The following is a 13,347-nucleotide window of genomic DNA, read 5'->3' as shown; positions in this document are numbered from 1 at the left end:
TATATCTGGTTCAAAGAAGCAAGGGGGGGCACCACAAAGCAATTACGCTTAGGGCACCAAACTGGCTAGCAGCGGCCCTGATATTGTTACTAGTGTACATGCGGTGGTCAGCAGACTATATAGCATGTAGACAAAGACAGGAGAGGCAGAAGATAAGAGATCTAAGTCCTATGTGGAAAGTTGAATTAATTGTAATGACTGATATTTGGTTTGATGTTGTGACATGTAAGAAAGTTTAGCAAAAAATTGATTTGATTGATGCAGATTTATGGTGTGAGATGTAAGTAACTATGTTAATTTATGGTGTGAGATGTAAATAAGTAATGCAAATAACAGTGTAAATTGATGAGATGAAAATAAATATTGTTACTATGTGAATTGATGGTGTATATTGTGAATAAGTTTACCAAATTGCAGTGTAGATTGATGGTGAAATGTAGGCTAAATAAGTTACCAATATGTGAATTGGCTCCTCCTCCTTACAGAAGCCAGTTTAACCACTGGTGGTACTTAGTTCTACAGAACGTAGGCTACACACATCATAAACGTTTTTAAATGTATTATGCTTTTAGTTTGCATCTTTAAAGTGACTTCTCTCACTGCATCCAGAACGACCTGAATATATTTCCATATTGAATGTATGTAATGTATCAGGTTGACTGAATGTAACAATATTTTTTTATGTGGTGTATTTGCCCTGTGGTGAACAAAAGAGTGAACATGCCACCAGCACCAGTAGATGATACTTTCCTACAGGACAAGTTTTGTTTAACAAATCTGGTTGCTTTCCTCGGGGGTTTGCTCTTTGAGGTACATTGAAGAAGAAGCACACGTATGCCACACACATTTTTCCGTGTGTGGCACACCCTGCAGAACTTGCATAACCTGCCTGGAATGTGGTAGGCTACAGTTTAGAATGGGAGGGGATAATATTCTCAAAGACAAGACTATTTGAGACACACCGCATACGAAGACAGTGTGTGAAGCATTTCCTGTGTTTTACGGCATAGTCCAAGCAAGAACCCGAGGTAAGAGCTGCCTGTATATATGTTTATGTGTGATATATGGTGATACTTTTCAGCATCACATAGAGACAAGATTAATCATATCATATTTCAGGTTATGAGCTTATGACCTTTGCTTTGTTAGATGGAACAGCATACTGTACACTGGCAGATGTGACATGGAGTAGTGCTGACAAAAGTGGGCAGTTATCTTTATCAACAAGTCTGGCTGTTTTAAATCCTCTTATAGGAGGATTAATATGTTCTTCTGTTTATGTTTGTTTGTCTGTACATATGGAATTCTGAAAAACATTAAGTGCACGAGAATCAACTTGTATTTGAAAAACACTGAAGAAACATTCTTTTCAATCGGCACATGTAGTGTCCAAAGTAGACAAAGAATCCACTCTTTTCCTAATCAGATGACATAAGCTCATTCTGAATGTCTATAAACAGCTTCCCCTCCAGGTTCATCACATCCAGGAGCCTCTGACAGACTCAAACACCAGCAGCTGCAGTGTCAGGATGACTGTTGTGGTGGAAGCAGAAGTGCAAGACTATTTTACTTAGCCACAGGGTTTGTTTTTACTGCCAAAACATTTAGTTTGAACACACAGTGTAGCCAACCTGGCAACACCTTGCCTCCTGCAGCCCTGATAGAAGCATTTATCTCAATCCGCCAATCTTGATTGGCTGGTAAGGCAAGGCAAGGCAAGTTTATTTGGATAGCACAATTCATACACAAGGCAATTCATAGTGCTTTACAGAGGCAAGGAAAAACATTTGACATTAAGAGAAGCAATAGCAATAGAAATAAAACATTAAAACGAGAAGAAAATTTAATTAAAAACATCAGAATGTCATTTAAAATCATTAAAATAGCAAATTTGAAAACAATAAACGAATCACTGGATTATGATTAAAAATTCTTTAAAAGTTCTTTAAAAGAGCTCAGTCATAAGCACGTGAAAATAGAAAAGTTTTTAACCTGGATTTAAAAGCGCTAAGAGTTGGGGCTGGTAGTTTGTTCCAGTTGTGAGCAGCATAACTGCTAAATGCTGCTTCACCGTGTCTGGTTTGAACTCTGTGCTCCACTATCTGACCTGAGTCAGTAGATCTCAGAGCCCTACTGGGTCTATATTCTGCTAACATTTCGTTTATGTATTGTGGGCCTAAACCATTCAGTGATTTGTAAACTAGTAGCAGAACTTTAAAATCTATTCTGTGGCTAACTGGGAGCCAGTGTAAAGACTTAAGAACTGGGGTGATGTGTTCTGATCTCTTTGTTCTGGTCAAAACTCGAGCTGCTGCGTTCTGAATGAGCTGCAGCTGTTTGATACTTTTTTGGGGGAGTCCAGTCAAAAGACCATTACAGTAGTCAAGTCTACTGGAGATGAAAGCATGGATCAGCTTCTCCTGATCTGTTTGGGACATAAAGCCCTTAACTCTGGATATGTTCTTAAGTTGGTAGAAGGCTGTTTTGGTGACTGATTTTATGTGACTGTTGAAGGTCAGATCTGAGTCTATCAACACGCCAAGGTTTCGGACTTGGTCTTTAGTTTCTAGAGACAGTAACTCAAGGTGTTTACTGACAGCAACCCTCTTCTCTTTATTGCCAAAAACAATTACCTCAGTTTTTTCTTGATTTAACTGAAGAAAATTTTGGTTCATCCAATTTTTGACTTGCTCTAGACAGTTACACAATGACTCTATAGGACTGCAGTCATCTGGGGACAGCGCAAGATATATCTGTGTGTCATCTGCATAACTATGATAGTTGACATTAGAATTCTGCAGAATTTGACCCAAAGGCAGCATATATAGGCTGAACAAAAGGGGTCCAAGAACTGACCCCTGAGGAACCCCACATGTCATAGCCACTCGATCTGATTGATTACTTCCAATGGTCACAAAATAACTCCGTTCCTCCAAGTAGGACCTGAACCATTCTAGGACTGTTCCACGGAGTCCTGCCCATGTTTCCAATCTGTTCAGCAGTATGCTGTGATCCACAGTGTCAAACGCAGCACTGAGATCCAGCAGGACCAGAACTGATACTTTGCCTGAGTCAGTGTTCAACCTTATGTCATTTAACACTCTAATAAGAGCTGTTTCTGTACTGTGGTGAGCTCGAAAACCTGATTGAAATTTGTCAAAAAGTCCACTGGAGTTCAAGTAATTACTGAGTTGATTAAAAACCACTTTCTCAACAATCTTGGCTATAAAAGGAAGATTTGAGACAGGTCTGTAGTTGGTTAACTTGAAAGTATCCAGCGTTCGCTTTTTTAAGAGTGGCTTGATGGCAGCTACTTTTAGGGGTTTAGGAAACGTGCCTGATTGAAGTGAGCAATTTATTATTTGCTGCAGATCTGTTTGGACAGATTTTACAATAGCTTTAAAAAAGTCAGATGGCATTGTGTCAAGACAGCATGTCGATGATTTAAGATGCTGAACTGTTTCTTCTATGTTTTTTTGATCAACTGTATTAAATTCTGACATCACAGTTGATTCATTCCTAGGCGGTTTTAGGGATTGCGTCACTTTATCATTTTGTAGATTTGTGTTGATATTTAACCTTATAGATTTGATTTTTTCATTGAAAAAGTGAGCAAATTCATTGCATTTTTCTTTTGAAGAGAGTTCTGAAACTATCTCTTTTGGGGGGTTTGTAAGCTTATCAACTATAGCAAACAGAGTGCGAGTGTTGTTGATGTTTTTATTAATAATTTTAGAGAAGTGTTGCTGTCTAGCCTTGATTAACTCATGGTTGAAATTACTGAGACTTTGTTTGTAGAGGTCGTGGTGAATTTGGAGTTTAGTTTTTCTCCATTTACGCTCTGCTTTCCTGCATTCTGTTTTCAATGCCTTTACCATCATAGTGTTCCTCCATGGTGATCTCTGTCTACTCAAGGTCATCTTAGTTTTAATAGGTGCAACAGCATCCATGACATTTGAGATTTTCCAGTTGAAATTATACGGAGTTCATCAACTGTCTCTGCGCTCACAGTTAAAAGGTGTTCATCTGCGCCACACCCAGTAGTCCCATCTACTATATATAGCGCGCGCAGATAACATTCCCTCAATTCAAAACCTTCTCACCTGAGAGCTTATCTTATGTCTGAGCTTCTGTCACCGGACACTAGTTTTGTGCTCTGTCTTCTGCTGTTCATACCAGACCGGACTGGTGAATATTTTTTCCAGCCCCTCCACGGCGGATTTCATCTCAGCTCCCCTCCACGGATGAGTCTCGGCTCTGTTGCTACGGGAATAAAACCGGTGTGCAGTACCTGCCTGGGGGTTGACCACGCCAGGTTAGCCCTTGAAATTCTGGGGTCACACTGCAAAGTGTTCACAGTCAAGAGCCTCAGATGCAGGCTAGCCCGCCAAGTTAGCCTTGCGGACCGTGACCCGTTTCTCCCCACCACTGACCAAGGCGCAGCTGCGGAGGAAGACAAGGACATGGCCGGGGAAGTTCTGGAGACTGGCTACGACTGGGCCGCCCAGTGCGAGCAGCTCCGAGCTCCCCCGTTTCCCGAGGAAGACGTGCTGGAAATTGACTGCACAGAGGATGACGATCATGCCTCGTTCCTCATATCAGAGGACGAGGAGGAAGACGACACCTTCGTGGCCCCAGCCCTGGATGAAAAGCTGAAGCTGCCCGAGTCTACCAACAGGGAGGAAACGTGCGGCAGAGAAGCTGGAGGTCCCCTGGCCGGTTGTAGTAGCGGAACCCACCCGGTCCCGCTATGAAGGCAAGTGACTCCCCCTGTCCACCAGAGCTGTTGCCAATGAATTGAATGTTCATTTAGCCCAAAGCGGGTGGTAAACTCCATCTAAGGCTAAATACCGGCACGAGACCGATAGTCGACAAGTACCTTAAGGGAAAGTTGAAAAGAACTTTGAAGAGAGAGTTCAAGAGGGCGTGAAACCGTTGAGAGGTAAACGGGTGGGGTCCGCGCAGTCCGCCCGGGGGATTCAACTCGGCGGGTCAGGGACGGCCGCATGGCGCGGGAGGATCCCCACGTGGGAACTGGCTCTGGGTCGGCTTGGAAGGAGGCGAAGGAGCCGCAAACTTTACAGCGCCCTCCCACCTGGACCTTGCCGCTTCCCGGGGCCGTGGACTTAGTGCTCGCTGCACCCTCTCTGGGGCTCGCCCCCAAGGACGGGGCCCCCTCGCTCCTGGGCGTGACTGTTGAATCGCAACTTTCACTTCTTCCCGCAACAAAATCGCAACAAAAATGTAAAAAGCACTGCAACTTTCACCGCAATTTTTTTGAAAACCTCATGCAACATCAGGCATTTTAGGCCGCAACTATTTCAAAAAAGGCCCGCGAAATCCTGGTGGGACTGAGAAAAAGAGAGCGGCCTGACAGCTTTCCTCTCTCCGGGTCGAGCATCCTGCCGTTCCCCATTACGCAGGCCCACTGTTCTGGCTTGTTTGTGGGCGTCAGAGGTTATTATACCCAGGGGCTCTACTGCAGGGGGGCGCTACAGCCCTGCTGTCGGGACCTCCTGTGATAGAGCAGGGGCTGCAATACGCTTCTTCTCTTTCTCTCAAGTGGGAAAATTGGAAAGCAACCTCAGCTTCACCGTGGGTGTTATGCACGATTTCTCGGAGATACAGGCTCCAATCCGCTGCTGTCCCTCCCCGTTTCTCCAGTGTAATACAGTCACAAGCACAGGGAGAATTAGCTCGAATCTTACAGGAGGAAATCCTCTCTCTGTTAGAAAAAAGAGCAGTTTCTGTCGTTTCTCCCGAACAGAGTCTGTCAGGTTTTTACTCCAGATATTTCCTTGTTCCCAAACAGCGGGGAGGAGGAATCCGCCCTATTCTGCAGGCTCTGAACAAATTTCTGCGGAAATACAAATTCAGGATGCTGACACATTCACTGCTGCAACTATTAAGACCGAATGATTGGTTTTCGTCTGTGGATCTGAGAGATGCGTATTTCCACATTCCCATTTACCCCCCTCACAGACAATATCTCTGATACGCCTTTCAGGGGGTGTGCTACAAATACCGTGTTCTCCCATTCGGCCTGTCTCTCAGCCCGAGGGCTTTCATAGGGTGCACGGAGGCTGCTGTGGCCCTGCTCAGATGCCCGGGCGTACGGCTGGCCACATATTTGGACGGTTGGCTCCTGTTGGCGCAGTCAGAACAGGAGGCCAGGGTTCACACGCACATTGTCATGGAACACCTGGGTTTTGTGATAAATACGGAGAAGAGCCAGCTCTCTCTGATGCAGGAGATATCCTTTCTGGGATTATCCCTGCGCTCCGTGCCATTCACTGCTCGCTTCTCAGAGGAGAGAATGAAACCTTGAGTAAAAGGTTACCTCACGCACTTCCGTTGACACAGGTCTGTCCAGTTCAGACTGTGTCTTCGGCTGTCCAGTTCAGACTGTGTCTTCGGCTGCTGGGTCTGATGGCTTCAGAGAGGGTGGTGTTCCATCCGCATCCGGAGCGACTGCAACTGTGGGCCTTGACTGTGATTGGTCCAATTTGACCACTGCTGGACTTCCTCAGAGTGTGGTTAACACTATACAAAACTCCAGAGCTCCATCCACTAGGTCTCTGTACGACTCTAAGTGGGGAGTGTTTGAGCGGTGGTGTCTCGAATGAGGCCACATCCCTTTTCCACAGTTAAGGTTTATCTGGCAGCTGTAGCAGCTTGCCATATAGGATTTGGGGACAAAACAGCAAAACAAAACACCCTTTGGAGTGCCGGTTTATGAGGGCGCGCGCTCAGGCTTCTCCCTGTCTCCAGACCACTAATACCTCAGTGGGATTTAGTGATGTTCTGGAGGGGCTTAAAGGCCCCCCATTTGAGCCATTGCTGGGAGCAAGTCTCAAACACCTGTCCCTTAAGACAGTGCTGTTACTGGCTCTCGCCTCTGCAAAGCAAGTGAGTTATATCCATGCGCTCTCTGTGAACCCTGCATGCGCTCAGTTCACCCCGGGGAATACACAGATGGTTCTGAAGCCCAACCCAGTCTTGGTACCTAAGGTGGTGGGTTCATGTTCCCCGATGGAGCTCGCAGCGTTCACCACGTCTCCTGGTGAGCAGCGAGCGCACATGCTGTGTGCGGTTCGAGCTGTGCACTCTTATATGGACAGGACACAGAACATCAGGAGGAGCGATCAGCTGTTTGTCTCCTGGGCTGAACCCTGAAAGAGAAAGCCAGTCACAAAGCAGCGCCTCACCCACTGGGTGGTGGAGGCTATAACTTTGGTGTATACGAGCAGGGGACTGCAGCCGCTGGCGAGCGTGCGTGTCTGTTCAGGACATTTGTTCAGCAGCAAGTTGGTCCTTGCCTCTGACTTTTGTCCAGTTCTACATGCTTGACGTGTCAGGGCCGTGCGTGGCAAGCGCGGTCCTGGAGTCCTAACTTGAGCTACCATATCCCATAGCGAGTGAATATTATGAGGAAGAACGTTTGGTTATGTAACATAACCTCAGTTCTTAGAATAATGAGTACGGCGCAGATGAACACATTCACCGGCCAATCAAAGTGGAAAGTGAGATTAAAATGAGATTAAACATTTGAATTTTCCTGAGGGATTGAAATGAGGTAAGATTAATTAAAGAGCAACCAAGTGATGTAAGAGGATTAAAGGGCCCAATAAATAAATAAATAAAGCACAGTGCTCAATATATATAATATAATATATAGTATATCTATATATATATATAGAATAATATATATAATAGATATATATATATACACACACATACATACATACATTTAAAAAATCTGGTCTCAATCAAAACATTCAGCTCAGTTCATGGTTTTTTGGTTTTTGAACACTTGGAAGTTGCTGGCCAAAACATTTTGTCAGTGGGCAGTTGAGCCCACTGTATGTATGCAGATACTACAGCTGAACATCATTCTAAATTTTGCTCTGTGTCACAGATGGCACAGAGAAAAGCTGCTCGCGCCTCCAGAGCTGCCAGGCGAAGACACTGGTGGCAGTTGAGACAGCGATGGAGGATGCTAGGCGTGTTTGAGATCAACCCGGAGCACGAGTTCTACCAACTGACAGCCATGATAAAAGAGGGCATGCAAACCTCCATACAGACCACTATGGACACACCAGTTCAAGTGAGGAATCTTCTGATTATAAGGCCACTGTTTGCATTATAAACATGAAACACAATACAGAAATTCACTCATAAACACTTGTGCACAGGATACGCTCACAGCTGAACATTTCAAGGCAAAAGAAACTCATAGCCACGAGGCAAGTAATCATTTCCAACTGAAATCATTAAAGCTTGATCTTCTTTTCTTGGATAATGCTGTCCATTATGATCATATATACATTTGAATTTTGTTCAAGTAAATGAACAGGATGAAAACTGAATTGTAACCCTTCCCTTCCAGGGATTTGAGATGCAGACGTTTGCAGCATCAGTGTTTGCTAAACTGAGGAGTTCACTGGAGATCACAGAGGAGGAATACATGAACTCCCTCTGCTCGGGCGGCTGCTACCTCCAGTTTGTCAGCAACTCCAAGAGCAAGGCAGATTTCTTTGTCACGTGAGCATAATCATTTGTTACATGTAGAGACCCTCCATTGACTAACCTTTTACCTTATTCCAGACTAAATTAATAAACCCAAAATATTCCTGTCTGGTGATAAGTTTGTTCTTATTTTTAGGAATGACAAGAGGTTCTTCCTAAAGACCCAGAGCAGACGCGAGGTCGAATTTCTCCTGTCCAATCTGCAGGCATACATGGACCACTTGGAGAAACACCCTCATTCACTGATGGTGAGGTTTCTAGGTAAGAACAACTTTGCTTTGTTGTTAGTCCACCCAACACAGCATCCTTTTCCAGCCTCTACCATGCCTCCTAAATTTGGAAATCACTGCCTTAACTTTAACCTGTAAAACAGACCCAAAGGGAATGAGATGCAAATCCAAAACTACGTTGTATTCAGCCTCAACAAGAACCTAACTGTTATCTACAATTTTGATGAGTGAAATCTCGTCAAATCAAATCAAATCAAATTTATTTGTATAGCCCAAAGTCGCAAAGTACATTTTCCTCAGAGGGCTTTACAATCTGTACAGGGAGTGACACCCTCTGTCCTTAGACCCTCGGTTCCAGTGAGGAAAAACTTGCCCACAAAAAACCTTTAACAGGGAAAAAAGGTGGAAGAAACCTCAGGAAGAGCCACAGAGGAGGGATCCCTCTCCCAGGACGGACAGACGTGCAATGGATGTCACGTGTACAGGACAGGTCACAGTCCCAGTGTGCAGAAAGTCATGATGGATGTATAGTGGAAACAGTTAAGTCAGAGTTATAGTCAGCATGTTAGAGAGGACCTTATCATGTTAGTCCACTGGAGGGGCACGCTAGAGGGGGAACGATTAACTTACCAGCTTTAAAGTCAACCTGTAACTGTCACATTGGGCCTCAGACCGAGTTCAGGTTGGTTCCTCAGCTTTTATAGCAACACCTCAAGCAGGTTTTGTCCTTCATCATGAGAAAAATGCATTCTGTTTGTGTTAAAAATGTCACTTTATTAGGTTATAAAAATACACCTGTGATTTAATAACGTCAGATAAAACTCACATTCTTTGTGCCTTCCAGGTGTCCACAGGATTCTTATTCCGAATGAAATAAAGGTATTTTATCAATATGATAAGCAGCAGGTCAATATATCCACAATCCTAACAGTACGGGAACTTACAATGTTTGTCTGTCTGAACTGCAGAAGTACTTCATCGTGATGCAGAGTGTGTTTTACCCTGATGAGAGGATCAATATTAGGTAGAGTATCTATGTTTCCCATGTTTTGTTGTGTAGATTTGTGATGTGTATGGAAGCTGTGACATTTTTGTTGCACAGATTTGACATTAAAGGCTGTGAGGTGGGTCGATGGACCAATCCTGACACAGGGGGGAAACAAATCATAAAAGTGCTGAAGGACAATAACTTTGAAGGGCAGCTCATCACATTAGGTAAGCATCCTCTTTCATCTATGTAGTCATGCTGTAATTGTAAAAACGTCCATCCATCCATTATCTGTAACTGCTTATCCTCATCAGGGTCAAGTGTGAAAAAATCCTAAATGGAAATGTTTATGTGGTTGCTGTAGATCAAGAGAAAACCTGGTTTACCAATCAAGTGAAAGCAGATTCTGCCTTTCTTCGAGAGCTCAATGTGCTGGACTACAGTCTCCTGCTGGCCCATCAACCTCTGCACCGAGATGAGCTCGAAGGGAAACGCTCTTTGGCAAACCTTGTGATTCGCACCACAAAGTAAGTGCAAAAATAACTGCTGTACAATACAACACATTTTCATCTTTGCTGGTCCATTAAAGACTAGACAGAAGCTTTTCATGTGAGCAGCTTTCTTAAATTGAATGTGCTGTTAAAGGAAATATAGTTTTTCCCATTCTTGCTGAGAGTTAGATGATGAGAACAATGTCTGTGTACAAACTATGGAGTGAGAGCTATGGACCGACTGTCACCGTTGCTTCAGCTGTAAAGCTCTCCATTCTTGCATGGCACATATTTAGTTGCTTGCTGATGGGGCCAGCTGCAGTTGGGGATAAACTATTCTTGTGGTGTGAAGTTTTTGATCTGGCTTAGTATTAGTACACTTTTGTATACAGATATCTGTTTGTAGAGGTTAGCCAATATGTGTCCTTGTCATTCTCATGTATCAAGTTGCTAAATGGACTACAGGGAAACTCTTGGCCCAGATATCCATTATCTGCTGGCTACACTGTAAGCCCTGAAACATTGACCGTTGTCCCCTGAGGCTAAATCATCATCAGAAGACAGCTGATGGTTTCAAAGTTTGTATAAAAAAGTCGCTTTATGTCCATGAGGTAAATGTTTTCTCCCCAACAAATTTGAATTACTTGCCATGATTGTAGTAGCATCATTTTCACCAGTGGTTCTCAGCCCACGTGAGTAAAAACAACTGTACTCATATTACAAACATTACACTTTCAAAATATGTCCACACATAAGTGCAAGTACAAATTATCAGGAAATTTCTATGATCTTTACAGAAACGTAAATTGGGCTTCTCTTTTTTCACAGGCACGAGAAACACTGCCTTCTTTTTATTTGTAAAGCACCCTCCATATGCTTATTATTATTATTATGTTCAGTATGTGCTGCTCTGATTGTTTTCTGTCGGTTCTTTCCTGTAGATCTCTGGACTTTGATGACAGTCCCACAGAGTCAGATCCTCCCACCATTCCGTTACTGGAAAAAAACACCTGTGAAGTGGTACCAGATATGACAAAATGTGGGTCAGGCAAGCCACAGGCAGCAGCTGAGGGCTCTTGTGAAGGGATCCCCCTCCAGGAGATGAACTGCTCTGTGAGAGAAACCAGAACTGACTCAGAACTGCAGGAGTTCCATGAGCATCATCGCAGGCTACTGCCCAACTGCAAAAATGCTATTCATGTCATAGACGGCCCAAACCATCGCTACTTTGTGGGCATTATTGACATTTTTACTGTGTATGGCTGGAAGAAAAGACTGGAGAACCTGTGGAAAAGACTCCGCTACCCAGGCAGGGCCTTTTCCACAGTCCACCCCGACAAGTATTCACCCAGGTTTTGTCAGTGGATACAGGACCGCACTCAGTGACAATGCAGAAAACATCACTCATGAGTGTTGCATGAGTGACTGCTGTCAGAAATCGACTGCTGAAGGTGCTTTTGAAACACGTCTTATGGATACGTGGCCCCATGATGAAGATGTGATGGAGTAGTGATCGAATCAGAACGTGACCCAGATGCACCCAGTAGACATCTGGGATGAGTGTAGCCAGTGAAGGAGTGCTGATGCTGATAGAGAACGTCTTCATGTTTGTATAGATGTTGTAGCCTTCTTTGTCATTTCAGAGCCAGCCAGACAATATTGTAAAGCTGCTGAATGTCCGGGGGGGGGGGGGGGGGGGGGGGGGGGGGGGTCCAGTGAATGTCATGTGAATAACTCAGCCAAAATCATGTTTAATACCTAATTGTCTGCCAGCTCATCTGACAGTCTAAAACTTCTACATAGTCTCGGGGGGTCCATTATCACTAATATATGATTTCTGGAAATCCAAATCTTGGTGCAATATGTGTTGCTAATGCTTTAGCTACTGTTATTGCATCATTTCGTGTGGTTGGAATAACTTCAATCCATTTTGAGTATAAGTCTATGATCACTAGACAATATTTTTTATTTTCACATTTATTTAATTCAATGAAATCCATGCATATCGTATGAAATGGATATTGAGCATTAGGCATTTTACCTGGTCTTGGTCTGAATCTGCCTTGGACATTCTGTTTTCCACACACTAAACATGATGCACAATTTTTTTTAACGTATTTTTGGAATCCATTACCTCCTGCATCTCCCTGTTGACACATGAGTCAATCCATGCGTCAATACTGCCGCAAATTGAAATAATTTTTTATTTGTATATATATTATGTATAAATACCTTTGTCTCTGTGATGTCACCACACCACATTGCATTTCCATTTGATTCAAGTGTTAAATAATTGATTCAAATAATTATGAATATTGTGAGAGCAAAAAACCTGTCTGGCAGTTCTTTAACATTCTTATTGTTTCATACTGTTACTTTCCAGACAGGAAAATTCTCCACACGGCCCTGCTGCCCCAGCGGCTAATAATTTGTGTTAGTAATTGTTACAATCATATCAGTATGCTTAATCACTCATTAAATGTAAAAATATAGATGTAACAGCAAATGTATTAGTACATTTATGAATCTAATAAAGAAAAATAAGAGCGGGCTGATCGTCTCATTGGACCTCTTTCCCTGCCTACGGGTGTTGTCCCTGAAACGAGAAAAAAAAAACAAAACCTTTAAATGTATATACAATTTGCCATCAGTCTTTCTCTCTTAAGCATACATTACATCGGAACACTATAACTTCTTTCAGATTTTCTATAGGTTCTTCATTGTGCTGTGTAATAAAGACTAAACAGTGTGTCATTCTCAGTAGGTGTTTCTCCTCTCATGGGCGCGTAGATTGACTCTTCTACTCGCTGAACTGGACCCATTCTTCGTACTCGTCCTCATTCTCGTATCTACCGACACCTGGTCCTTCATCTCATGCCTCCCAAACTCATCAACTGTGGAGACAGGCTGATAGAACAATTGTTGTTTCGTTAGTGCAGTAGTAATTCATCTCTGTATCAATTCTCATGGAATGCAACAGCACCACAGGTGACCAGGACAGTAATAGCAATTCCTACAGAAATTATCAGTAGGATGTTTCCCCATCTCCCAAACATATCTTCCATCCATTTTGTGATTGGATCAGGTTTTAGACAGTCGCAGTCCACTG

At 43.4% G+C, this 13,347-nt stretch overlaps 1 protein-coding gene across 2 annotated transcripts; it reads left to right on the top strand.

Moving 5' to 3' along the window:
- Positions 1-970: 970 nt before the first annotated feature.
- LOC104926064 (phosphatidylinositol 4-phosphate 5-kinase-like protein 1) lies at positions 971-11,912 on the top strand. 2 transcript variants are annotated; one of them, XM_010739841.3, is made up of 10 exons: positions 971-1,028; positions 7,919-8,107; positions 8,196-8,246; positions 8,390-8,544; positions 8,666-8,790; positions 9,604-9,638; positions 9,728-9,783; positions 9,862-9,974; positions 10,112-10,274; positions 11,180-11,912. In XM_010739841.3, the coding sequence occupies exons 2-10, from the start codon at positions 7,919-7,921 to the stop codon at positions 11,622-11,624; spliced, it is 1,332 nt and encodes a 443-aa protein (XP_010738143.1). In that variant the 5' UTR covers positions 971-1,028; the 3' UTR covers positions 11,625-11,912. The 2 variants fall into 2 exon arrangements, with proteins under 2 accessions (XP_010738143.1, XP_027135718.1); XM_027279917.1 differs by lacking the exon at positions 971-1,028 and having other exon boundaries at positions 7,841-8,107.
- Positions 11,913-13,347: the final 1,435 nt, after the last annotated feature.

The sequence above is a fragment of the Larimichthys crocea genome, chromosome I (genome assembly GCF_000972845.2).
Source record: "Larimichthys crocea isolate SSNF chromosome I, L_crocea_2.0, whole genome shotgun sequence".
In the NCBI taxonomy this organism is placed as follows: Eukaryota; Metazoa; Chordata; class Actinopteri; family Sciaenidae; genus Larimichthys; species Larimichthys crocea.
This window is presented reverse-complemented; position numbering and strand designations above follow the sequence as displayed.